Below are 26,121 nucleotides of genomic sequence, written 5' to 3'. Positions count from 1 at the left end.
TATAAAATAAATAAGGGATCTTTATATAAATTAGACATATTCTCATGTATATATTTTATATTTGACATATAAATAAATGTCAAAAAGCTGTGGATACTTTTTACTTATCTGTAAAGAGTGTCATAGATCTTACATCACAAAAAACTGCACTTAACACGTGTAAAAGAATTTCATTTATAGATTTGAAGTTATCATTATGTAATTCTAAATTAAAAAGCCAGTTGTCAAACTGCACAATGCACAATTTTGTCAAAACTATGTGCACACCATTACCCCTATATGTGGTGCTTCGCAAAAATTTTGCCAAATGTTGAGGAAATCTAATTGATCTACTTTCTAATTTAGATGCACACAATGCTTCCATGTGATTTAATTCAGGTATATTAACACAATTTGTTTTTATGCATCCATCATGTATGTTTTGGTATAAGCAATGTATATATAAATAATAAAATAAAAACATATATTAAAAATACATTTAGATTTATTTATGTGTGTGTGTGTGTGTGTGTGTGTGTGTGTGTGTGTGTGTGTGTGTGTGTGTGTGTGTGTGTGTGTGTGTGTGTGTTTGCCAATGTAAAGGTGGATAAATTGGACAGTGCCCTGACCTCATCCCCACCTTTGGGTTGAACTGAACTTTCCCTTTTGATGCTAAGTGAGCACATGCCCACAGCCATAGTCCAAAATCTAGAGGAGCACTGTTCCAGAAGTGGGAAGCAGAAGCAGAGGTTGCAAATCAATAGTAATTGCACATGCAGTAGGATGTCATTGACATGTCCACATACTTTTGGTTATATAGTGTATATAACACTATTATAATTATTATAATAATAATTATTAGTAATTGAAATAGTAGTAGTAGTATCTTATAGTTGTTATTAAGCTTATAAGTTTATTGTTTCGACTGAAATTCTGAAAATAAAGGAAAAAAATATAAGGATATTTTTGTGGGTTGTAAAATAAAGAAAGATAAATATAATGCATGCAATTTGACTGATACATTTTTTATATATTGATATAGAATCTTTGGCTAAATGTCTCGTGAAATTCTTACACATTTATACTGAGGTTCTGTAACAGAGGAGGCACTGTTTCCATGGTGATAAGACTGAGGGACCTCATCACCCCTCCTCCCTCTGTCTGCTTCAGATTGGCTGCCGAGACGGAGTGCTCTGAAAGGCGCGACATTTTTTCCCATCATCCTTTGTCCCATTCAAGGCACACCGAAAGAGCTGTTCCATACCAGGAAGTCATTTCTAGGAGAAATGCATGGCATATATCCACTCTATACTGTACTTCCTCACGGCTGTGATGTGGGTGAGTCGCTCTTTCTGTCTCACCTTACAGCAAGCAATGTAGGGTAAAAGTGTTAATGTGTTTAGAATCCTTCAATGCATATGTTTACATTGGATCGAAGGTATGATTTTTAAATTCAAATGTGTACCTGATTTCTTATCCATACTTTCCTACCTGCCTTCTTATATCGACCACAAATTGTTGTTCAGGTTCCCAGCCTTTATCCAGAATATGACTCATGATGTGCAAATGAGAGTTTTACATGCAGAATTCTGTCCAAAATAAAAAAATTTTCATCTTGTTTAAAACTAAATCAAGAGAAGGAAAATCATTACACAACAGTATTTTTCAGTGTTGTGTCCACTAAAACAACACCAGCTCAAAAACCAGTACCAAAGCATGTTCTACATATGAAAACAAAAAACCTGTGACAAACCTAGTCATTTCCCTGACACAGCAATCTTCTGAATGAATGTTTCATGAGTTTCAAGTGTCTACATTAAGTTGCTTGGTCTAATTTTCATTCAAGTGATTTGCATATTAACAGACATTTTGTGCCTCTCAGACATTTAATAACAAAAAATAGTAATAATTCATTATAGATCTAATATAATATATCTAATGAACCTTTCCCCCAAACATCACTCTTACAGATCTTTCAGAGCACAGACATGAGTAATGTCCTATAAGAGACAGAAAATAAGTAGGTATTACTAATGTGTATAATAATATACACAGCAGGTGATTAGAGTAAAAATCTGAGGCAGCTCTTTTTAGGTGACCTCCTGTTTACACCCAGTCACCTCATGCATTAACATGGTTAAGAGAAAATGCACACTTTGCCCCCATCCTGTGGATATTACTCAATGGAGGACTTGAGAACATTTGCAGCTCCACCCCTTGTGTTTTCAGCCTATAAAACCAGACAGTATCTGCTTAGCGAATGTCTATTAAGCTGTGCCAACATGATTGAACCACTTGCTTTCTGAGTCACAAGGTAATGAGTAAAATTTCTATTAGATCGAAAGAGTAGAAACGACATTGGATTTTAGACTTGAACCTGAATTATTCTGGTGAGTGGCTTTTTACTTAAAAAAAACAAAACCAATGCTTTCTATCATTTAAACCTTTGGATTTTTGAGCCTGATCTCCCATCAGCATTTTCAGCAAAGCTTTACATGTTTCAATTAACAAACATTATTAACACTACTGTTGCATTCTGCTTGCTTAATAAAATATGGTTTCAATTCACTTTTTATTACAACAGTGGTAAGAGTATAGCAGCTGGAAATGACAGATTTCTATTTCTGCATCATGTTCTAATCATGTCTACAATAACAGCTTTTTCACAGAGACTTGCATGATGGACACTCCAAATAATCAAAGCCTAAAAGTGAAAAGTTATTTAAAGTAAAGCATGTCTATTTAACTTTAAGGGGGAAAGAGAAAAAAAAGGTGCTATAATGTTAGTGAAGGCTTAACTGTTTTAAATGTTTTACAGACATTCCACAGTGTTATATCAAACTATAAACATATAAAAAGTATGATGCGTTACTGTTATTACTTACATTACAGCAGCTATAAAGTTATTTCCTCACACACCCCTCTCTCTCTCTTTCTCTCCCTCTCACTCAGTAATAATAAAAAAAAAATGTATATCTAGGATTCCATCCTTTAATATTTTCCCATGTTGGAAATGTTTCGAACATATTTCAAAGCGCTGATATTGGAGACTCCTTCCAGAAATGGTAAATCAATTTAATAAACAAACAGCCCTGCCTTCCCTTCACATGATACCCCACATCAGGAAATCATGACACTGGCAGTGTGGAAGTCTGTATGTGTATTCTTCTTATTTACAGGACGTAAAAGCACTTATCTGTTTGCTTTAATCATTTTAGTCAACAGTACTGTTTATTCTTCTGTGATTAAACATGTGGACCATGGTTCAAGTGAATGCCTTTGATAAACCACATAGTCACACAGAACTAATCTCTTCTTTTGTATCAACTGCCATTTTATTTACTTAAATGATCAGCTTAGTCAAGCAAACCCCTCCAAAGCCTGCATGTTGTTTGAGGCTGATATTTACAGAAAATATTGAGGGTCAGACAGCCTCAGCTAACCATCAGGTCATTGATTTCCCCTAGATAAGCTTCCTAAAATGAAAGAAAACTGTTAGCAGGAAACAATAATGATCCTGGTAAGCACATTTGACAAAGTTCTTACCAGACAATTACTGGACAGCTTGATTGTGGGCAAAATTGTAAATGTTGAAATGCATAAATATGTTTACTCTTCAAATATACTCATTACATAATGCTTACAGTTCTTGGACATATGCTTTGGGTCATTGTCTTGTTGTATGCTGAAGTTGGTTTCAATTAGCCGCAGTCCAGAAAGAATAACAAGCTGATAAAATATGGAATGGTAGCCATGTTGTTTTAGTATTCCTCTCCAACTTCACTGCTCCAAAACGGCCCCAAACCTATAAGCTTTCACATCCGTGTTTGACTGTGGGTGTAAGGCAGTCGGGTAACACCTATCTGGTTTTCTAGCTTACATAAGTTCTTCTGTTAGTACCAAAAATATATTTTTTTTATTCATTTGTCAACAGAACGTTCTTCCATAAGTCACCTTGTGTGTTTTTACCTTTTACCTCGTTTGATGCATCTAAACAAACAAAAAAAAATCTTACATTTGCAGTTTTCATTGCAACATCAGTGATTCAGCAACTTTGTAGCATCAGATGTATTATGTAGGTAGCGAATGTTTGAAAGATTAGGAAGAAGAACGTTTTTAGCTTAAGTTAATGTTTTTCTATGTTACTTAGTAAAAAAGCAACTAATTTACTCTCAGTAACTAAATTCAGTGTGTGGCTTCAAATCAAGACAGACACTTTCATATTTCAGTTAAATTTAAATGTTTTTTTTTTTTTCTATAGTTTATTATTTTTAACAAGAGTATTTATTTGGATACTTTGACTTTTGCAAAGACTTTGAGTATGTATTTTAAATATCAAAATGAACCTACCAACATGAAACAGTACAATAACGTAATTTAATGGGCTGATATAATCTGGCTACATTGATGCAGTAATAAAGGTCTCTGGTCACTGGCTGATGAGTGGAAATTGAGCTCTATAAATTCCTACTGTGCTGTGGATATAAAGTCATACACAGTAAAAACTACCCCAGTGTTAGTCTTACATTGAACAAACCTAGACATTTTCTTATTATACACTGTTTTAGATTTTTTTATTTTGTTATTCTGTGGACTTTGTATATATATTTTTCTATGTCTTTCCATTTGAAATCATTATCTATCCATTGTTTTTAACCATTAAGTGTTTACTTTGTGTACTATATTTTTTATTCTGCAGTGGTTCACTATCATAAAAAAATCTGATTTGACCTCATAACCTAAACAGAGAATTTGTGTATTTTTACTGTATTTTACAATTATTTTATATATCATTTTAAACTTTATTTGTGTTTCTTTAGGAGTTAGGACAAAGAATCTTGTTGTCACACAAGGACAGCATTAGAAGACATGGAGGATACAACCCCTCAATATACATGCCACCTGGAACGCAAAGTTCAACGGAAGGAGGGACCAGTAGAGGTCATTAAAAGCAAACTGCGCCATCAACTGTCTTGTTCACTGCCCAAAGTGAAAAGGACATTAACAGATTTCTTCCCAGTTGTGCGCTGGCTGCCCAAATATAAGATAAAAGAATATGTGTGGGGTGACGTGATGTCCGGGCTCATAGTAGGGATTATTTTAGTTCCTCAAGCCATTGCTTACTGTCTCCTTGCAGGCTTGGAGCCAATTTATGGTCTGTACACATCCTTTTTTGCCAATATCATCTACTTCTTCTTAGGCACATCCAGGCATGTATCTGTGGGTATCTTTAGCCTCATGAGTTTAATGGTAGGGCAGGTTGTCGATAGAGAAGTCTATTTAGCGGGGTTTGATTTGAGTGAAGAAAGTAAGCAAAGCTCTTTGGCTGCTGTATGGAACACCACCAGAGACCACCAGGATACTGAGGACAACCTCACCATAGTGGCCTTCAGCAGTGAATGTGGAAAGGAATGCTATGCTATTGGCATTGCAACAGCTTTAACATTCCTTGCTGGAGTTTACCAGGTACTTCCTTTCTCCAGATTAAACAAAAACATATACATTTGTAACATGTCTTATTATTAAGAAACTGTGATATTTTAAATATATTTTCCTTTCAGGTCCTGATGGCTGTGTTGAGGCTTGGGTTTGTTTCAGTTTATCTCTCTGCTCCCATGCTGGATGGCTTCGCAACTGGTGCCTCATGCACCATCCTGACAGTACAGGCAAAGTATCTGGTGGGCCTGAAAATCCCTCGTCATCAGGGTTATGGAACCGTGGTTGTGACTTGGATCAACATTTTCAAGAACATACATAAAACCAACATTTGCGATTTGATTACAAGTGCTATTTGTATAGCTGTCCTACTAGCAGGAAAAGAGCTCCAGGACCGGTACAAGAACCGCCTGAAGATACCACTGCCTACAGAGCTAGTAGTAGTAGCCTTAGCAACAGTGGTTTCCCACTTTTTTGATCTAAATGGTCAGTATAACTCAAGCATCTCAGGTGCTATTCCAACAGGTTTCATCCCACCAAAGGTTCCAAGCATTGAACTTTTTCCGCGTGTAGCACTTGATGCCATCCCATTAGCTGTGATCAGTTTTGCCTTCACTGTATCTTTGTCAGAGATGTTTGCAAAAAAGAATGGCTACACAGTCAGACCAAACCAGGAGATGTTGGCAATTGGCTTTTGTAACATCATCCCATCATTTTTCCACTCTTTCACCACAAGTGCTGCACTTGCCAAGACTATGGTAAAAGACTCAACAGGTTGCCAAACACAAGTATCTAGCGTGGTGAGTGCTTTTGTTGTTCTCTTAGTTCTTTTGTTTTTAGCACCATTTTTCTATTCCTTACAAAAGTGTGTCCTGGCCTGCATCATTATTGTCAGTCTTAGAGGTGCCCTGCGGAAATTCAGAGACTTTCCCAGGCTTTGGCGCCTTAGCAAAAGCGATGCGACTGTCTGGATGGTGACCATGTGTTCAAGTGCTTTAATCAGTGTAGAGATTGGCCTGGTGATTGGAGTAGTCTTTTCCATGATGTGTGTCATGGTGCAAACCCAACAACCCAAGGCTTCACTACTGGGCCAAATTGAGAACACTAATAATTATGAGGACATGGATGACTATGATCACCTTGTGATTATTCCAAAAGTAAAAATATTTCGCTTTCAAGCTCCACTTTACTATGCAAACAAGGACTTTTTCTTAAAGTCTTTATTTAAAGCAGCTGGACTCGAACCATTCCTTGAGAAAAGCAGAAGGAGAAAACTAGAGAAAAAAGCTAAAATTAGAACTGCAACGCAGACTGACAAAGAAAATGGCGATGTCAGTTTAAGCCTAGTAGCAAGCGAAGTGGATTTCCACACGATAATCCTTGACTGTTCTTCTGTCCCTTTCATTGACACCACAGGTATGAACACCTTGAAAGGACTGATAAAAGATTACAAAGAATTGGGTGTAAATGTGATATTGGCATGCTGTAACACAAAAGTCATAGATTCTTTGAGACGAGGTTCTTTCTTCGGGTCTGATGATAAAGAAATGCACACACGGTCATTCCATAATATTCACAGTGCAGTTTGTTTTGCCACAAGCGACATTGCAGCACCGGTGAACACTACATCTGTGTAAAGGGAGTGCAACCTGATCAAATGCTCAACAAACATCACAGACATTAAACACACCTTTTTTACTTTATAAATTATTAGCTAAAGGAGATTCCAATCTGACAGTATTAATGATCAAATTTTTTTTATTCTTATACACAAATTTATACTGAGTTTTTTCTTATTTTCTCTTTCTATAAGAGATAATGCTATTGTTACTGTAAGTACTTATGCTACATTCATATTATATGGGAGAATGGGGAAAACCCTGCTGTTCCGACATAAAAACATCCATTACGGTTTACTGTAGTTTTTATGTGATGCTAGTTAGAAATTGCACACAGTATTCTTCATGTTAAATAATGCATCTCATTCTATATTAAGTGCAGTTTACTGGCTGTAATGTGTATTAAGATTAAATATGAAAAAAAATATTTTTTTAAATGACATGTTTGTATAATCCATTGCCATACTACAACCTTTTGTGAGCAATATAAGAGCTGTCAAAGCTTCCAAAGCTTAAAATTACTAATTAAAAGGTTCCTTTTGTACAGTTCTCATTCAAATAGTAGGGAGTACAGTTTTTTCCATATGATATGAATGCAGCATTAACCAGCTCTTATAAATGTGACTAATGTAAACCTTTTTATGTATTAATAAATGGTATTGATTTTGCTTATCTTTCTTATTCATTCATTCATTCATTTTCTCCCGCTTATCCGTAATTCGGGTCACGGGGGCAGCAGTCTAAGCAGCCCTTCGACTGCTGCCCAATCCTCACAGCACCGTCCCTTACGGTCCCTACTGCAGGTGGTGAGCCCACGGGAAGGCGGCCCCACGTCACTCCGACGTCACGGACCTTGATATTTCCCTCGTAAGGGACCCCCGGAGCATAGAGGGTTAAGGGCCTTGCTCAAGGGCCCAAGAGTGGCAGCTTGGCGATACCGGGGCTTGAACCCCAGACCTTCCGATCGGCAACCCAGCGCCTTAACCGCTGGAGCCACCACTCCCCATAAGATCTTTCTTATTTAATATATATTTAATGCTATATTATACTTAATAGTGACTAATTTTGAATCTAATATATAAATATGGAATTTATAGAATCTTTACAATCAGGGAAGACATTTTTCCAGCATAATATCTATCCATTTATGGATATCTTCCATTAATAAAGTGCAATAGGAAACTAATACAGCAGTACAGTAAGAAAATAATAAAGTAATATGATAAAGAAAATATACTGTAACATTTACTAAATGTTTCTATAACAGCACTTCCTAGTTCTAAGTCTTTTCATACAATTTGTTACTGATATTCTTTTCCTAATTAATTTATATTTCATTTAAGAAATTAATGCATTTTTATCACTTTATAATGTTACTTTTAGACCAAGACCAAAATAAAAAAAAAAACATGCTTGTCATGTTACTTTTCCTCAGAAGAATATATACAAAGCCCCGGAACTGGAAACACAGTGACATTTGACATTTAAATAAATGTTTGCTTACAGAAAACACAGTAATAATGATTAAAATTATTTTCTTCAATAAATAACAGCATTTATTTAATAATAGCATAATAACCAACTAACCAAGCTCCTGCCATACAAGGCCCTGTGAAAGAGCTGTTACTATAGAAACAATAATGTATAATTGAAACCTGTTACCTAAAGATGCATTATTGTTAGTACTGCTGTTACAGTAAGTATAAACTTAAACAACACATTCTGACTCACCATCATTGAGAAATTAACAGTTCTATACTATAAAACCGACTTAATAACACCACCTTTATCAGCTACTCCAGGCTAGAAAACAGCTGATTATTATATTGAGAAGCATCAGACATGGGGTGATGATTAGGGCTGCTTATTTTAATAAAGCTCTGACAGAGGCATGGAGTTAAAACTCCAACATCCCTGTAAGTTATGACTTTAGACGGCAAAGCAATGTCCAGAAAATGACTCAGTTTCAAATATATACCTGCTCATTATCAACTAATGCCTTCTATACCCTGTGATTTACGTTGTGTAGTCATTTTGGATTTAGACAGTGTTACTTATTTTAATTCAAACCTGCCCTGCACAGCAGCCATAAGAATATAGTTTTAGGTATGACAAAAAACACAAACCATTACTAAAAACCATACTACACATTTATGTATTTAATAATCTTCAATAAGCAACTGTCTATTATGGTCAAGGGTGCCATGGAAGACAATGCCACACATTGACAATTTTTGTGAAAGTCCTTCAAGAAGTGATGCATAGTAGAATGTGATGATAAGAACCGCATGCTCTATGATGGCAGTAAGGAGACCAGATTAAAAAGAAGACAGTGCTCACTATAAGGTCCAGTGAGCAGAGAAACAAAAAGACAGTGCTCACTCTACACCAGGGGTCACCAATCTTTTTTGACACCGAGAGATACTTCTTGAGTACTGACTAATGTGAAGGGCTACCAGTTTGATACACACTTCTGAAATAACAAATTTGCTCAATTTACCTTTAATTATATGTTATTATTAATAATTAATAATATTCATCTATGTCAGAGTCAAACTCAATTGCACAGTGGGCCAAAACTCAAAACACTCTTTAGGTCATGGGCTGAACAGGATAAACATTTATTGAACAATGTTTTTTTTAAACATAAATATGAATAAAAACAGACAGGAATATTATTCCAGAATAAATAAACATAAACTTTAAATAGCTTAAAATATTTTGCTCTCCTTAAAAATATATCCTGTCAAATTTATACAAGCTAAAAATTTAAACATGCTGCGAAAAAAACAAACAAAAAAAAACTTTAAAATAACAACAAATCAAAACAATCAGATTGATTTGCTCTTATGCCATTTTATAAAAAATTCTCTTAAACTAAAAAAATTTTTTTGCTCTCCATAAAAATATCTCCTGTCAAACACCAGACTTCCCACAGCTTCATCACGCAGCTCTTCAGAAACTCTCCCTCAGTAAATAAGCGGCTGATGTGACTCTCCTGTGATGTGATTTCTCCTCTGCTTTCACACCAGTGTCACTATGTGATTTTGCTCTGGTGAAAAACATCTGCTGAAATGTCAGATTCTTCTTTAACTCTTCTACTTTCTGTATCTTCTGTTTTGCATTCAGGTTTTTCAGCTTCTCCTGATGTTTTGTCCCGTAGTTCATTCTTAGATTCAATTCCTTAATTACAGCCACATTCGCTTCACAAATAAAACACGAGTTTACCAACAGTGTCAGTAAACATCTACTCAGAATCCCATCGGTTTTGAAAGGCTCTGTTTTCAGAATCAACTTTACTCTTCGCCATTGTGAGGGGCTTCACAATAACTTTACAATAGGGTTAAATACGTCAACAGAAGCTCAACTTGATTGATGCTGGAATGTTCTTAGGTAGTCTAGAGTTCGTTAAGACAGCTGAAGCGCTGCATTATGGGATCTGTAGTTTGTGTTTATCAGCGCTTCATATCCATTAATAACAATAATAATAGATGTATATAAAATCATCTCGCAAGCCAGATATAATTGTACGTCGGGCCGGATTTGGCCTACGGGCCTGAGTTTGACACCCCTGATCTATGTGAAGACATTGATCATGTTAATGATTTCTCACAATAATTATCAACAATGATTTAACAAGGTAGGAAACAGCTATTTTTATTTTAATTTTTTTTAAAGGCCCGCGGGCGACTCCTGTGGTCCCCGCGGGCACCACGTTGGTGACCCCTGCTCTACACTACAGAATCACCGACATCAGGGGTATTGCTTCCTTAGAATAAATAGCAATCATGGCATTATCAGTGTGTGTGGCCAACAGCTTCCAAGATCAGGAAGATGTTTTTTAAATCTTTGCAAACAAATTCTGATTTGACCAAACCATCTTTTTCATGAAAAAGATTATATTCAGTGGTTTATGAAGTCTACATATGTGTACAGAAGGAGTTTTTTTGCAAGGTCAAGAGTATACACGCAAAAAAATAGGCTTGCATAAAATCAAATAAGAAAATCATAAAAGCCGGTCAGAGCTTGATGCTTAGTCTTCCAAGTTATGCTTCTGCCAGAGACTGACTGAACGGACCTAAATTTACGTTCCTTCCAAAGGCAGATGGCAGAGATTACAATTTATGCTTTTTTCTAAACCTGATGACAAGATCTCCTATGATATGCTCCTGCCAGAGGCTGACAATAAAGCCTCTTAAGTTATGCTCCTGTCAGTGGCATTATCCAGATCCTCTTGCAACTCATTTATTCTTTTTTATCTTTTTCATTTTTTTGGTCAGGTTCATCTAAATGATAAGTTTGACAAGGTCTCCACTGCAATGCTCCAAACAGAGGCCAATGGGCCTTCCCTTCTTCCTCCTGCAAGCTCTATCACCACTCTGCAGCCAGAACTTGATGCAGCAGCCTTCCAAGTTATGCTCCTGCCAAAGACGGACTGCACAGCCAGAGGCCAGGGCATGCCCTTCCCAGCTAGGGACCACATAGCAACCCCCAGAAGGACCCTAAGGCAGACAGGGTGGCCTTTACATCTAAGTCTCAGCTAAAGTCAAATGGGGTGGCTTCTCTTGCAGCATTTCATTTTGATGCTGACAAGGCAGCTCTCACTGCCAAGTTATGTAGATAGCTATGTAGAACATTTTAATTTTAATAATTCTTTTTGGAGCTCTTCTGTAATTCTTTATTATTTTCTGTTTTCATTTTCAGTCAAGTTCATCTAAATGCTAAGATTAATCCTGAGGTTGATAAGGCACATAAAGCTTCAGCCTCAGGTAAATGAGATGGCTCACTCTTAAACGTACCCTTGAGGTCAACAAGGTCAACAAGGTGCCTCCACCACCAAGTTACAACCAGAGCTTGATGCTACAGAATCCCATTGTTCTGCATTGCATCCAATTCATGTTTCTTCCAGAGTTTGGTGTCATGGTTGATTCCCAAGCAATGCTCCAGCTAGAAACTGACATGGCACCACCCCACAGGCAGCTCCACTTTGAGGCAGAAAAGGGGACCTTCACAGCCAAGCTCCAGCCAGAGGTCACCAGTATGGTCTCCCCTGCAGACCTTCCTGAACTTGATGAGAAGGCAGTCAAGACCAAGCTCCAGCCAAAGGTAGACAGAGCGGCATCCCACATCATCCACATGACGAGGCCAACAGCTAGAAGTCCTATGTCCTGTTGATTCCTAAAGCCTCCGAAGTATGCTTCTACCAGAGGCGGAGGTATTGCATCCCAAGCCTTGCTTATGCTAGAGGCTGACTTTGCGACTTCCAAAGCCAAGCTCTTACAAGAGTCCAATGCTAAAGCACCAAAATATCTGTGACAAACGGTGCGGTGTCCCATGCCGTGATTCCGCCTGAGGTTGACAGTGCAACCTCCCAAGACAAGTATGCCCTCCCAAGACCTGCTCATTCATGAGGCCATAATAAATTATGTTTATGGTTTTATTTAATTTGTTTTTGTTTTGTTTGTGCTGTCTGGTGGTAGTCAGTTATCTGGGTTGCAGATTTGTATATGCCAAACAGAGTGGTTGAGAAACACAGTACAGCCAGGAGGTGAAAACTTGCTGTTTGCTAAGAAGAGACCTCTGAAAGTACCCAAGAAATGATCAAGTGTTTTGCTTACTTTTTTGCCCATTGGTTTTAATAGGGTAAATTATGAACACTATATACTGAATATTCAATGAAATAAACTTTCAATTTAACCTAGTAAAGTAAAAACTCAGTATGGCCCAAAAAGAGTGTAGCCAGGGCTATTAAAGAAGAGCCCAGTCTTGTTTGGTGAATGTTCTTACCTGCAATAGTGATGCCATGAGCCTGCAGTCCCCAACTTTTTTGCACCACGGACTGGATAAATGTTAGACAATATTTTCACGAACTGGCCTTTAAGGTGTGGCAGATAAATACAACACAATAAAATGATACAACCGGAATAAAAACTGGTATTTTCTAAATATATTAATAAACGTGACTCCACAGTGTTGTTTTTTGTTTATTTTGCTCACTTGGGGGTTTCAATTTAGCAGTAATGTATTATGTGTTACCGGCCGGAGCAGCCCCTTTGAGAAGGTAGCGGATGTAGGTAAGGCACGTGACATGCATCAATAGTGAGCCATAGACAGATGTGGCTGAGAGAATCCGGTAATTTTCCAAAATAAAACATCGTTCAGAATCAGATAATAAATAAACAGGAAATAATGTAAGTTATGTATTCTTTCTGTGCGGCCCGGTACCAATTGACCTAGGGGGTTGGGGCCCGGCGGTTGGGGACCATTGCCATGAGCAATTCAAATAGTATTTGTAAAGAAGAAAAAAAATCTGTTTTTCTTTTAAATTCCTTTTGTAATTTTTTCTAGACTGTGCATTTGTGAATATATTTTTGATTGCTGTATTTTTCCTAGTTTTCTATTTATTTTTTTTATTTTAAACTTAATTTTTAACTGTTCATTCTTTTTGTTCTCCTCTGGCAATTGTTGAGTTCTATACGTTTCACACACAGCAGAGTAAGAAAAAGAGAGCAAGAATATACTATAAACAATACATTTAAGAAGACTCTGTAAATAAATTAATATTTTAAGCATTTAAGAAAATTATTAGTTATTCATAGTCAATTAGTTATTCACTACAACATTTCTCCTGAACTACAGAGCAATGTCACCATACCACATTACCTATTATATTGGTTCATTGTCTTTTTAGTGTACCGACCTTTGTTTCTGTTTGCCTGACCAAGTATTTCTGTTTTGCGGTTTATTGGATTTGTTTCCTACGCTGACTGCCTGTTTCTTTCAATAAATCGTTGCAATTTAAGAATACACGTTACAGTAAGCATTAGTTTCATCAGTGTTATAATTATGAAGGGGTCCTACTAAGTTGGACCTTGTAAGCAATAACTTTAAACTATCTTTATTTAATTCATTAATTTTGATGTCAAGGTAACTATAAAAAAAAAAAAAGTAGGATGTGTCACAGTCATTCTCACACATCAAATGCTAAACTGCATACAGTACAACTACTAGGCATAGGAAGCTGCTAAGTACATAGTGTACTGTATACTAGCCCAATAGAGTACACCAGGGGTCTACGACCACTGGGCCATGGATTATTTGGTCCCAGGCTGCACAAAAAGGATAGCAACATTTACATTATTCTTTTGCTTCCATTTTATTGACTTTTTGAAAGATGCCCACTTCCGTTTATGCCAATGAGTTTCAGTCACTGTTTTGTTCTATGCATCGATAAATGAAGCTCCTGCTGATTTCAATTTATGGAGGGGTTTATTTACATTTTCACAGTGGCTGGCCATGCATTTCACACTTAGGCCTAAAGGAATCAATCCAATACTTAATAACATCATTATGGTGCCACAGCTATAGAAACTATCAGTATTATACAGAAACATGGAATAACAGAGCATTGTATCACAGACATATATCTTAAACAGTGAGAATGAATGCCATTACTAAAGCAAGTAATCCAATTAACAAGTCTCCTTTTACTGGAGCCACAGCTGAGCTGCATACATCATCTCTAGCAGAAGCATCAATTTTAACCTCATAAAGTGTTCCTATGCATTTTTTTTTTGCATTTTTTCCGTGCCTGCAAATTCTACAGAAAAGAAAGTGAAAAAAAAATTATAAACGATTTATGAACAATATGGCTGACCTTTCCTTGCAATGTCCAGCTTTTCTTGAAAAGTTTGTCTTGTAATTGTCCTTGTAAATGTGACCTAATCAATTTCTTCTCCTCTGTCATCTATTGTGGAATGTTAAAAACAGCTAGTAAATCTACACAAATATATTTGTGCAGTTTGCTACAGATACGGGTTGCGAGCTCTGACTAGTGCGCTCTCTGACCATCAGATCAAATGACATGAAAATGCTTTGACATCTTTAAGAGGGCCTAGAATTATGACGGCATCTAGTGCTACATCAAAAAGAATCAAAGATTACGGGAATAAAGTCGTAGGTACACGGGAATAAAGTAAAAATTACAAAAATAAAGTTGTAGCACTACAAGTATAAAGTCATAGAATTATGAAAATAAAGCCATAGCAGTACTGGCGTGCCGGTGTTACATCAGATTGTATTTTTTTTTATCTTAAAGGTCACTATTGCTCAAATGCAGCTTAAAATTGATAACTCAGAAAATTTCAAACAGTGGCGGTCTGTGCGTGAGCGCGCCTGGCGCCGTGCACGTTAACCTGAATGCGCTTAGAAAACACTCTTGTCGTGCTGCGGAGAACCAGGTGCGCCAAATAAACGGATTCATTTACATTTTTTGAGCAATAGCGCCCTCTACTGTCACAAAATACGATGTTCACAGAATCTGCCGGTATATCATCCTCTTGAGACACATATCCTCTTCGAGGGAGGCGCGATTGAGACATGTGCAGAGGAGGGACATGGGGTATATCGGTAGGTGAATGCTGAGGATTTAAAATCCAGGAAGGAGGAAAAGAGAAAGACCAAGGAGGAGGTATATGGATGTGGTGAGGGAAGACATGCAGGTAGTTGGTTTGAAAGAGGCAGATGTAGAGGACAGGGGGGTATGGAGACTGATGTTTAGACAACACAAGTCAGTGATTTTGATTATAAATGTAACAATGAAATTAATAATTAAACCATATAATGTGTATAATTAGTATTTTAACATGCACATTATTGTGTTTAGTTATGTGTATAAATTTGTATTGCGTGAAACTTTTCGATGGTGAAAGGACACATTAAAGACACTGTGGGTTATGTCACCGCTAGGTGACAGTAATGAGCCGCTTTGCTACCGGAAGCACTGAGAGATGAAGAAGACACCCCGTGGCTCAATTCAAATTTGAACGCGGTTGGTGGATTTGGTGTGTGTTCGGGCCCGGGCGGGATTTTACATTATTCTCATTTAAACAGTTTTTTTTATTGGGTTTATTTAGAGGTGGATTACATTTAACGGAATAATGATGGGGAGCCGAAGAAGGTATGTTCTAATTTATTTTATTTATTTATAGTAAATAATACACTATTTTGACGGGAAAATGTGAGAAGTGTGAACGTATTTTGCATGTGTGGTTTTAACACGTGTAAAACCTTCGTTTTTTAGTGGACTAATGCTGTTTAAACGGTCAACTTTATGTCTGAATAGTGTAGAAACCTTAGATCGGCTCACTGGCTCATAAGATCGGGGTTTTTTCTCACGCTCATGTGTGTTTATCCCCTTCACATTTAAGGCTATAGCTGAGTGCTAAAGGCTGCCTACAGGACACAGAACAAATGAAAGTAATCTGACATGTCTACAGATATAAATACATTTCCTATGGTGATGTATCGTTGGTGAAAGGGTCGAAATGTTGCTTTGTTTATTTAGAAAATGAAAAAAGTAAGATGGGGGCTGGGCCATTGAGTCGTTTAGAGAGTGGATTCATTGTTAAAAGCGCCATACAAATACAAATTAATTGAAGTGAATTGAAGAGTCGACTCTCTCGTGAGCTGAGCCGAATAATCTGACTCCCTGAAATGCTTGGGAATTCTAGGATTGAGGATTATTTTTTTAATTAAGACTATATGATACTTGATAATATTTCTACAACACACGTTATATGACTAACCAGCTGCCAAATTAACATTTAGGCGTAATGAAATAATGTGTGTTTCATACTGTCTGCAAAACGTATTTAAAATCATTAAATGTCAAAAGACATTTTACCATAAGATTCACTGCTTTCCTGCAGAATGTGGATTTATTTCTTTGTCTACCAGGTCAGGAACCAGTGTGATTATGTGGAGCAAAATGGTGATCCAGTGAGTGAGAAATTGTGTAGTGTGAATGGGTGATTGAACTGTGCAAATCACTATTAAGCCAAATCACTTTTTGCCATGTTCCAAATACAGGCTTCTAGTATTACTACACCAGATTAAACACACCGACACTTAACTATGAAGATAAAACAAATTACCTACATCCTCTTATCCTACTCAGACTTTACACTTCACCATAATTTGGGTGGTTCCATGAAATTCCGGAGTAAGAACGGGCGTTTTGAGGATGGACTGGACTGTGGTTAATGTCAACAGTCTGCTACACTGACTCAGGAATACAGTTTGCTTTTGATCGTTATCACTGTACCCCGCAACATTGTATATCAGCTTCAAATGGACATTTGGTGCAACCCAGGTGAGGATGGGTTCCCTCTTGAGTCTGGTTCCTCTCAAGGTTTCTTCCTTATGCCATCTCGGGGAGTTTTTCCTGGCCACAGTTGCTCATCAGGGACAAACTTAGTTACAAAGAACATATTTACTTTTAATCACCACATTATCTGTGTAAAGCTGCTTTGAGACAATGTTCATTGTTAAAAGTGCTATACAAATAAAATTTTATTGAATTGAATTTATTTATTTTTCTATATATGTCTCCAAGTGGTCAAGTGAGTTTTCCTTGCCATTTCAAAATGGTTAGTACATTTACACAGTAAAATAAAACCATGTTCCTCTCGGACTAAGGTGCTACATACAGCAACATAAATGTACGCTAGATAACATAAAATTACCATGGACATAAACAGACATACACCCCAAAGAACTACATTTAAATGACAATTTGACCTCTTATAAATAAATAACCTATGTACCTCTCTGATGTAGATTTAAAACCATTTCTGCAAGTTCAAAAAAGAAAAGCTGTAAATGTAACTATATTGAAAATAATAAAAGCTAATTTTGCTTTTTGTTTTATTCATTCACACACTCTTCATACTCCTTTTTAAATGTTGTGATATTCTTCATCATTACACAGTCACTCCAAAGATCCAGGGTCCCATTACAGCTTAGCTTACATGTTCTCCTTGTGCCCATGTGGATTTCCTTTCTCTGGTTTCTTCCCATTCCATAATATTCCCACTAGTATTTGTGTGTGTATTTAGTGTACCAAACTAGTACATTTAGAAATAATGTTAAGCTTAATGCTGCTCTAAAATTATTTTGCCCCACAGTGACGCTATGGCATCTTCCCTTGTAACGGGCATCAATCATGCCATGGCGAGGCTGGTTGACATCTGGGACAGCATCGGCATCATGGAGGAGCAGAGGATTGAAAGGATGCAGACTGTTAAAAAATATATTGAGGTAAGCATCAGCATTTATTGTGCTTTCTGCTCTGCTATTAGTCTGTGTATGTTATGTTTGTTAATTATCTTCTTGTTCCAAAAAGGACCTTCTGAAGGACATGATCACTGAAGAGGAGTCACTCAGACACCGCATCAAAACCAGCATTATTACGACTCAGAAGCAGTTGGAGACGCTGTGTCTCGAGATGTCTATGGAACCGTATAAAGTAGGTTAGGCAGGATGCTCCATATATTTTCAACAAGTGGTATAAAATGTCAACTTTTAAGAAAATAACCATGTATATTATCCAGCCCCTCGATCTCTTGAGACTGCTACTACTTCAGTCAATAACCTGATCTATGATTGCTGTTCTCAGTAAGCATCAGTAAGTCATAATTTTACAAACATTGTATACAAAATTCCAAATTGTGAAAGCTTCTAAAAAGCACAATGAGTAGTCAGATACGATGTACATATTTTCATATAACTTTAAGAGCGAAAACAATGCAGCAGATTTAGGATTTCTAGCTGCTTTAATCTAATAGCAACTTTTATTAAATCAACATTCAACAATACACAACTATGTTGTAGTTATTTCATTATATACGAATACGTGCAGAAAATATAATTATTTTTATTGCCAATCATTTTATTTGCTAATTGCTTGGTAGTAGAGGTTTAAAAAAATGTAAGGATGTGATGTATACTGAAGAGATCACATAGCTATACCAAACTGCTGCTGCTGCTGCAAAAAAAAATCCATACTTAAAATGAGTGACTCTGGAGTTCAGCCTAATCTCTCTCATGACTAAATCTGCAGTGTATGTGCGATTACAAAACATTTTGACACGTTTCTCTGCATGAATGACAACTTTTCTCCAAATTCATGCATGCTAGAAGTTAAAAGGCAGCTGTTGAAGTCTATTAATAACACAGAATACACATCTGTATAATATAATTTAAAGTACCGATTTTATACAGAAACTGTATTCTTTACCGACGTTGGACTTTTGTCCTAGTTAAAAATAGAAAGTCATTACCCTTATGTAAAGGGTTTGTTAAATTTATATGCAATCAGTGTAGTTGACAGTAGAATCCATCTAGTGTGAAATATTACATGTAGGTAGATGTTTGTATTAAAATTTTAGGCATATGCCTGCATTTCTGTCATCTGCCTAAGCTTAACTAGTTTATCTTTTTAGCAGTGACTAGTTAAAGTATTATTCATAGACTAGTCTCTACAAGCTGTAAAACATATGTCCTAGTTCAGTCCAATTCCACTTTTAGATAAATGATGGGTTACCTATGCTGAAAAATTACTATTCTTGTATGATGGTCCTTTAAAGGCCCTCATAAATGCTAAAGCCCAAAATTAGACTTTGAATAAAACACTGCCCCAAAGCATCACAAAGTCCTTATAGTGAGGAGGACGTTATTGTATAATTTACTTTTTTGCTGAACTTCCCAGTTAGAGGAAGACCTGACTGTCCTTCAGATAGAGAAGAACCTGCGCTGTCGCCTAGAGACTCTACAGAAAGAAAAGAGTGATCGTCTGAGGGAGCTGAGTGATCTGATGAAGCAGGATGAAGAGCTGTGTGTGACACTGTGCTCTACACCTTACTACATTCCCACTGGGAGCATGCCCTCTCGCACACAACTGCAGGAGCTCCGTGAGCACATCAAGCAGCTCAGCGATGAAAAAGTGAGTGATTGTCTCCACATTCTCTTTCCTGACTCATATTCACAACTTGTCTCTTTTTAAAAAAGACATCATTTTGAACTTGAGTGTTCAGCAGCCACTGCAGACACAAACTCATCATAGTCTAACCTTCAATTCTCATTTCAATTGTCTTTTAAAACTTTCCATTGGGCTGCTCACCTCAGCAAATGACTCGTAATCCTCCACAACAGTAGCAAACTGTACCATATTTAAAAAGCTGTGCTGATATATTTTTTTTCTTACTGATGTATCATGTGGGCAGAGCTAAAATAGAGCAGACCACTGATTTATTCAATACAATCACACAGAATCACCTTCATTTATGTACCTGAGTGGTATTGTTTATATACAAGTGTCTGTCAAGGGTTCTCACTCAACTCAAAAGTCCCTATTCTGGGTGCTGTTGTTATTACAATTTCAAACAATGCTTCAGAACAAATTCAGTTTATTTGCCCACATGTAGAATGTCCTCATTGCTATTTTGTGCAGTCTTCCATTTCTCATATGAGGTCTGCTGGTTACCAAAACCCAGTGGCTTCCTATTCACAATGTTTCATTTCAAAATATTGTTGAAGGCTTTACTTAGTGTCCTCATTTAACATTCAGACATACCCAATGCTCATTTGTGTGTTAAACTTGGTACGGTTTGCTTGTTCCGTTGTTGAATTTAGTAGCCAGTAAGTGACAGATTGCTCGTTTGTCATCAAGACTCATTGTGTGTCAGGGAGCACTGCATACATTTCAGCTTTAAATTAGACGCTTAGTTTGGTTTCTAAATCATTAATTTGAGTAGTATTATTTAGTACTGGTGCAGTTCAATGTGGCAATGTTCAGCATACAAACTCGGCTCACTTTGGTACGAGAAATGTATTAAAAGTTTTGGCCTTACAATGCAAGACATTTATTTAATTGGCCAATACTCTGTGGTTCAACATTTTGTGGCCAGTGGGATTGTCTTGTAACTCGACAACATTCAAAAGTTTACCAACACATGACTTGTTAATCATACACTTTTCTTACTCTTCTGGAACTTTTGACTTTTGACCTTGGCTAATTCTTACTTCCTACAGGATGTGGCTTATTAGTCATCCCTGCCGTGTTCCATCTGTTTAATGCAGGAGAGCAGGGTGAAGGTTTTCTCAGGGCTCAGGGAGGACATCAGAAATCTGATGGATGAGATGGGCCACGAGCCAGAAACCAGTCTCGAGCGAGAGTCTGTCTGTCCCGACACCGACATATTCCTGCTCACACATGAAAACATCAAAGCTCTAAAGCTGCTGCTCAGTCAGGTAATGTACAGTTTCAAAAGTGTTTTGTTGTAAAAATGTTACAGAATAAGCCACATTGCTGCCACTGTTGTTGCAAGATAAAATATATCCAGAACAGATATCTATAATATATATTTTATGTTTGTCCTGTCCAGCTGGAAATGAAGAAGGAATCTTTAATTTCATCCCGGGACAAACTGAAGGATCGTGCTACAAGCCTGTGGAAACGACTGAGCTGTCCAGACGAGGGGGCAGAAGATTTCAATAAGAAACCACTGAGCATTCTCTGTGATGACATTCGAAGGGTAGGAGCATGTAGCCAAGAAATTGTTGCATCAAAAAAGAAAAAATGGTAGCAGTAAAACTTTGGAATTTTTTTGCCACAAAATATTTTTAAAGGAAATTTCTTTGAAAATTATTTCATTTTTTGAAGACTGTTTTGACCACAGTGGTGCTTTTATTCTTTCATTGGTTATGAAGAACACCATGTGAATGAACAACTTTATCTATGGCATGTCTGAATAATTTGATTTGCTCACGTGTTTGTTTGGTATTAGTTTCCCTACTCTAATCTAATTGGTGTATTGCGATTTTGGGCTCCCCTTCCAAATGCAGACTGATCAGTTTTTTTTTTTTTTTAAATATATATAATATATATATATATATGTTTTACTCTCAATATAGATTACATCTCATGCTTACAAAACCTCATCTTACACCTTCTCAATTTTTCTTTATACTTGTATATTATTGACTGTGTATCTTATTATTATCCCCTCTTATCTTTTTATCTGTATTATATTGGTCATTTTACACTGTTGATGCATCATCTCCCCCTACTGGATATATTTTGAAATGCAGTAATGATATAGGTGAGTTGTAAGGGAGCAACTGCACATTTGATGAGGGGTATGCAACCCCCCCAAGTGTGGTGCTTTCCTGTAGAACAATCAGTGTATTGAATGTATGTCTTTGCTGCATTACTATGAACATTTACATGTGGCAGCTTAGAAAAAGCACATACCGTAATTTCCGGGCTATTAAGCGCACCCAAATATAAGCCGCACGCACTGAATTTTACAAAGATTTTTTTATTTTGAACATAAATAATCCGCACCTGTCTATAAGCTGCAGGTGTCTACACTGAAACTAATGTACTTTACACAGGCTTTAATGAAAGACAGTGTCTGTTACACGACTTGTATCTGAACAGTAGCCTACCAAGAAAGTCATTGTTCACTGTCTTCCTCCTTCCTTTCACAACAATTTCTCTCGGGAGTTTATCTTTTGGCATCGTCGTGCGTTTAAAAATCACCATTGGTGAAGCTTTTCTCCCGATGCCGTGCAGCTCAGAACACAGGTGAAGTGCGTTTTTTCATGCCCGGTTGTTTTCAGCGTGACAAATGATTCAGATTTCCTGTTGACAGTCCGAGTGAGCGGCAGGTCAAACGTCAGAGAAACCTCATCCATATTTACCATGTGCTGCGGCCCGATTCAGTGGAAGCGCACCAGATTTAATATAGCGTTTCATTGGTTCACTTGAACCCGTTCGGCAATTTCATTGGTCTAATGTTAAAGGGGTCAGTTTTTTTGGCTTGGAGCTTGTGAAACCGGGAAAAACCCAGGAAAAATCCATAAATTAGCCGCTTCATTGTTTAAGCCGCGGGGTTCAAAACCACAAAATCTTCATGAGGTGGGACGTGACTGGAGCTGGCGCAACCTCCGGATGCTTCAGGATGGGTAAAGAGAGAGAAGCAGTGGAGTGGAATTAGCGTAGCTGCTGTTCATGATATTAACAGCACAAGTTGATAATGTGCACGTGATCAGATATACTGGAGCACAAGGTTATGTGATGATGTGTGTTATGTGTAGGCTTTGCTAAAAAAAAAAAAAAAAAAGATAAATGTGTCTGAGCCCTGAACACTGTCAGGAAGACTATTCTAAAGTTAAGGAGCAAAATGTAAGAATGTTCTACCACCTTTAGTGGACTTTGCTATTCTAGGAACTACTAGAAGTCTGGAGTTTTGAGATCTCAGGGAGCGTGACAGATTGTAGCGTGTTAGAAGGCTGGATAAATACATGGAAGCCAAACCATTTAGCGTTTTGTAAGTAAGTAGTAGTAGTTTGTATTCGATTCGAAACTTAACAGGGAGCCAGTGTAGGGGTGATAAGATTGGGGTTATATCAGACCTGGGCAAACTATGGCCCGCGGGCCACATCCGGCCCTTTGTACGTCCCTGTTCGGCCCGAGTGAGGCCAATCATAAATTACAGGGATGCACCGAAAATTTTCGTCCGAAATACCTAAATCACCGAAACAACACGGCAGAAACACAATTGTAATGACGCAATAAAAAAGCGCAGCAGCACATGGTTATCTGGATAAGAGCAACGTGTCTGCGGTGTGCGGATAGCGATTTGCAAAACATGCAATGCTAAAATTTCAAGAGGGGGTGTATCTGCAAAGAGTTTCTCCAAGTCGGGTTTAATTTATCACCTAAAATCCAAACATCCCGATTTGCCATTCTAAATATGAGAAGAACGCGGCGAAGAAAAGTAGTCAATCCAAGCATGCGCATGAGTCTGTAGTGGACGTTTTTGAAAAGGCAGGAAAGTTTTCCAGTGATGGTGCCAAGGCAAAAGGCATAACACAAAAAATGATGCAATTCATTGCCTTAGATCAGTGGTCTCTAGTGGCTCGACGGGTTGATCTTTGAAACATTCCCTGTGGATCCCGAAAATAATAATAATTATAATATAATATTATTTATTACACGGTTTTTCTAAATGCTGTAGATTAGAACCTTCCATTCACTTGAATGGGCTTCCAAACGTTCGGCGGTCAATTATTTTCGTTTAACAGACCCGTTGCTAATAATAATTGACCGCGGCCTGTCTGTCAATACTATGAATGGTAACAAATAAATAACAATAATTTATAATAAATAAAACACTTTTGTAATTGATTTATTCTTTGAATTGCAATGCATTGATTTTAGTGAGGTTAGTACTCATTTATAGCCATAAATGCAATGGTTCTAAAAATTGACAATCTTTTCTTTTGGTGTTTCGGTTTTGGCCTTGGTTTCCTCATTTTTGGTTTCGGCCAAGAATATTCATTTCGGTGCATCCCTAAAATATTATCGTTCGTGTGGCCCTCTGACACAATTCAGGTTTCTCATGTGGCCCCTTGTAAAAATTAATTGCCCACCCCTGGGTTTTATGGTCATATTTTCTCGACCTTGTGAGAACTCTGGCTGCTGCATTCTGGACTAACTGTAGCTTGTTTATTAATGATGCAGGACAACCACCTAGTAATGCATTACAATAGTCCAGTCTGGAGGTCATGAATGCATGGATGAGCTTCTCTGCATCATATATTGATAACATGTTTCTTATCTTAGCAATATTTCTCAGGTGGCAGAAGGCTTTTTTTGTAACATGGTTAATGAGATTTTTAAAAGTTGGTGTCTAAAATAACTCCCATGTCTTTTACTGTTGAACTAGTAGATACAGAACACCCTTCTAAATGCAGGTTGAAATGCTGGAGCTTCTGTGTACTGTCTTATCAGAATTTAATAATAGAAAGTTATGAGTCATCCAATGTTTTAATTCTTTAACACACTCAGTTATCCGAGCTAATTGAGCTGTATTGTCTAGTTTCAATAAGATATATATTTGGGTATCATCAGCATAACAGTGGAAGCTAATCCCATACCTTTTAATAATATTTCCCAATGGAAGCATGTATTTTGTAAAAAGCAGGGGTCCTAGAACTGAACCTTGTGGCACCCCATAATTTACTTGCATTATCTTAGATAGCTCTCCATTTAAGTCTACAAAATGGTAATGATCGGACAGGTAGGATTTCAATCAGCTAAATGCCTGTCCCTAAATGCCAATGTAATTGTGTAAGCGATCTGAGAGAAGATCATGATCTATAGTGTCGAATGCAGCACTAAGATCTAGTAAAACTAAGAGAGCCTTGGATGTAGCCTTGGTCTAAAGCTAAAAACAGGTCATTAGTGATTTTAACTAGAGCAGTTTCTGTGCTATGATGGGGCCTAAAACCTGACTGAAACTCTTCAAATATAGTGTTCTCTTGTAAGTCGGAACATAACTGGGCAGACACAATCTTTTCTAAAATCTTAGACATAAATGGGAGATTTGAAATAAGTTTGTAATTTAATAGTGTTTGGATACAAATTAGGTTTTTTAATAAGGGGCTTAATAACTGCTAACTTGAGGGGTTTAGTGACCTAAAGATAGTGAGGATTTAATAATTTTGAGAAGAGGCTCACCAGCAGTATGTAACACTTCTTTCAGTAGTTTAGTTGAAATGGGATCTAATTGACATGTTGATTTAGCTTTGGTAATATCATACAGCTCTTCCTGTCCTATTTATGTAAAGCAGTGTAATTGTGGAGTTTTAGGTATGATTGGATCAGGAGATGCTTTCAGAGGTTGGACCGCCACAATTGTTTTTCTAATACGATCATTTCTTTCAGTGAAGAAAGTCTTCACTACTAAACTGTGATGGCATACATTTTTCAGATACCCGATTTTTTTGTTAATTTAGCTACTGTACTGAAAAGGAACCTGGGGGTTGTTTTGGTTGTTCTCTATGAGTTTGCTCAGGTGTTCAGCTCTAGCAGCGTTTAACGCCTGTCTGTAGCTGAAAATACTGTCTTTATATGCAATTCTAAATACCTCCAATTTAGTTTTCTTTCATTTTCTTTTCAGAATACGGGCTGTTCTATTGAGGGCATGGTATGACTATCATACCATAGTGCAGGTGTTTTTTTACTCGAACCTTTTTTAACCGGATGAGGGCAATGGTGTCTAATGTGCTAGTGAGGATAAGGTCTATGTTGTTAGCCATTTTATCAAGGTTGTTAGCATTTAGCTTTTATGTGAGAAATTTATGTGAGAAATTGAGATAAATCAGGCAGGTTATTTCTGAATCTGTCCTTAGTGGTCGGAACAATAGTCCTACCCAGTCGATAACGTGGTGAAAC

At 37.2% G+C, this 26,121-nt stretch overlaps 2 protein-coding genes across 3 annotated transcripts in view; both read left to right on the top strand.

Moving 5' to 3' along the window:
* The first annotated feature begins 1,138 nt into the window (after positions 1-1,138).
* Positions 1,139-7,702, top strand: slc26a1 (solute carrier family 26 member 1). 2 transcript variants are annotated; one of them, XM_083564291.1, is made up of 3 exons: positions 1,139-1,317; positions 4,800-5,445; positions 5,541-7,702. In XM_083564291.1, exons 2-3 carry the CDS (start codon positions 4,849-4,851, stop codon positions 7,050-7,052), a joined length of 2,109 nt encoding a protein of 702 aa, XP_083420417.1. In that variant the 5' UTR covers positions 1,139-1,317; positions 4,800-4,848; the 3' UTR covers positions 7,053-7,702. The 2 variants fall into 2 exon arrangements, with proteins under 2 accessions (XP_083420417.1, XP_083420416.1); XM_083564290.1 differs by lacking the exon at positions 1,139-1,317 and adding an exon at positions 2,240-2,369.
* An 8,129-nt stretch (positions 7,703-15,831) lies between these two features.
* The window catches only part of prc2 (protein regulator of cytokinesis 2), a 23,739-nt gene continuing 13,449 nt past the window's right edge, over positions 15,832-26,121 (top strand). The window contains exons 1-6 of the mRNA XM_083565164.1: positions 15,832-15,993; positions 18,002-18,134; positions 18,220-18,342; positions 19,585-19,818; positions 20,955-21,125; positions 21,260-21,409. Coding sequence (XP_083421290.1) covers positions 15,974-15,993; positions 18,002-18,134; positions 18,220-18,342; positions 19,585-19,818; positions 20,955-21,125; positions 21,260-21,409 — 831 coding nt within the window. The 5' untranslated portion in view covers positions 15,832-15,973. The remainder of the gene's footprint in view (positions 15,994-18,001; positions 18,135-18,219; positions 18,343-19,584; positions 19,819-20,954; positions 21,126-21,259; positions 21,410-26,121) is intronic.

This window comes from Silurus aristotelis (assembly GCF_946808225.1).
Source record: "Silurus aristotelis genome assembly, chromosome: 16".
Classification (NCBI taxonomy): domain Eukaryota; kingdom Metazoa; phylum Chordata; class Actinopteri; order Siluriformes; family Siluridae; genus Silurus; species Silurus aristotelis.
Note: the sequence above shows the minus strand (reverse complement) of the source record. Positions and strands in the feature narration are given on the sequence as shown.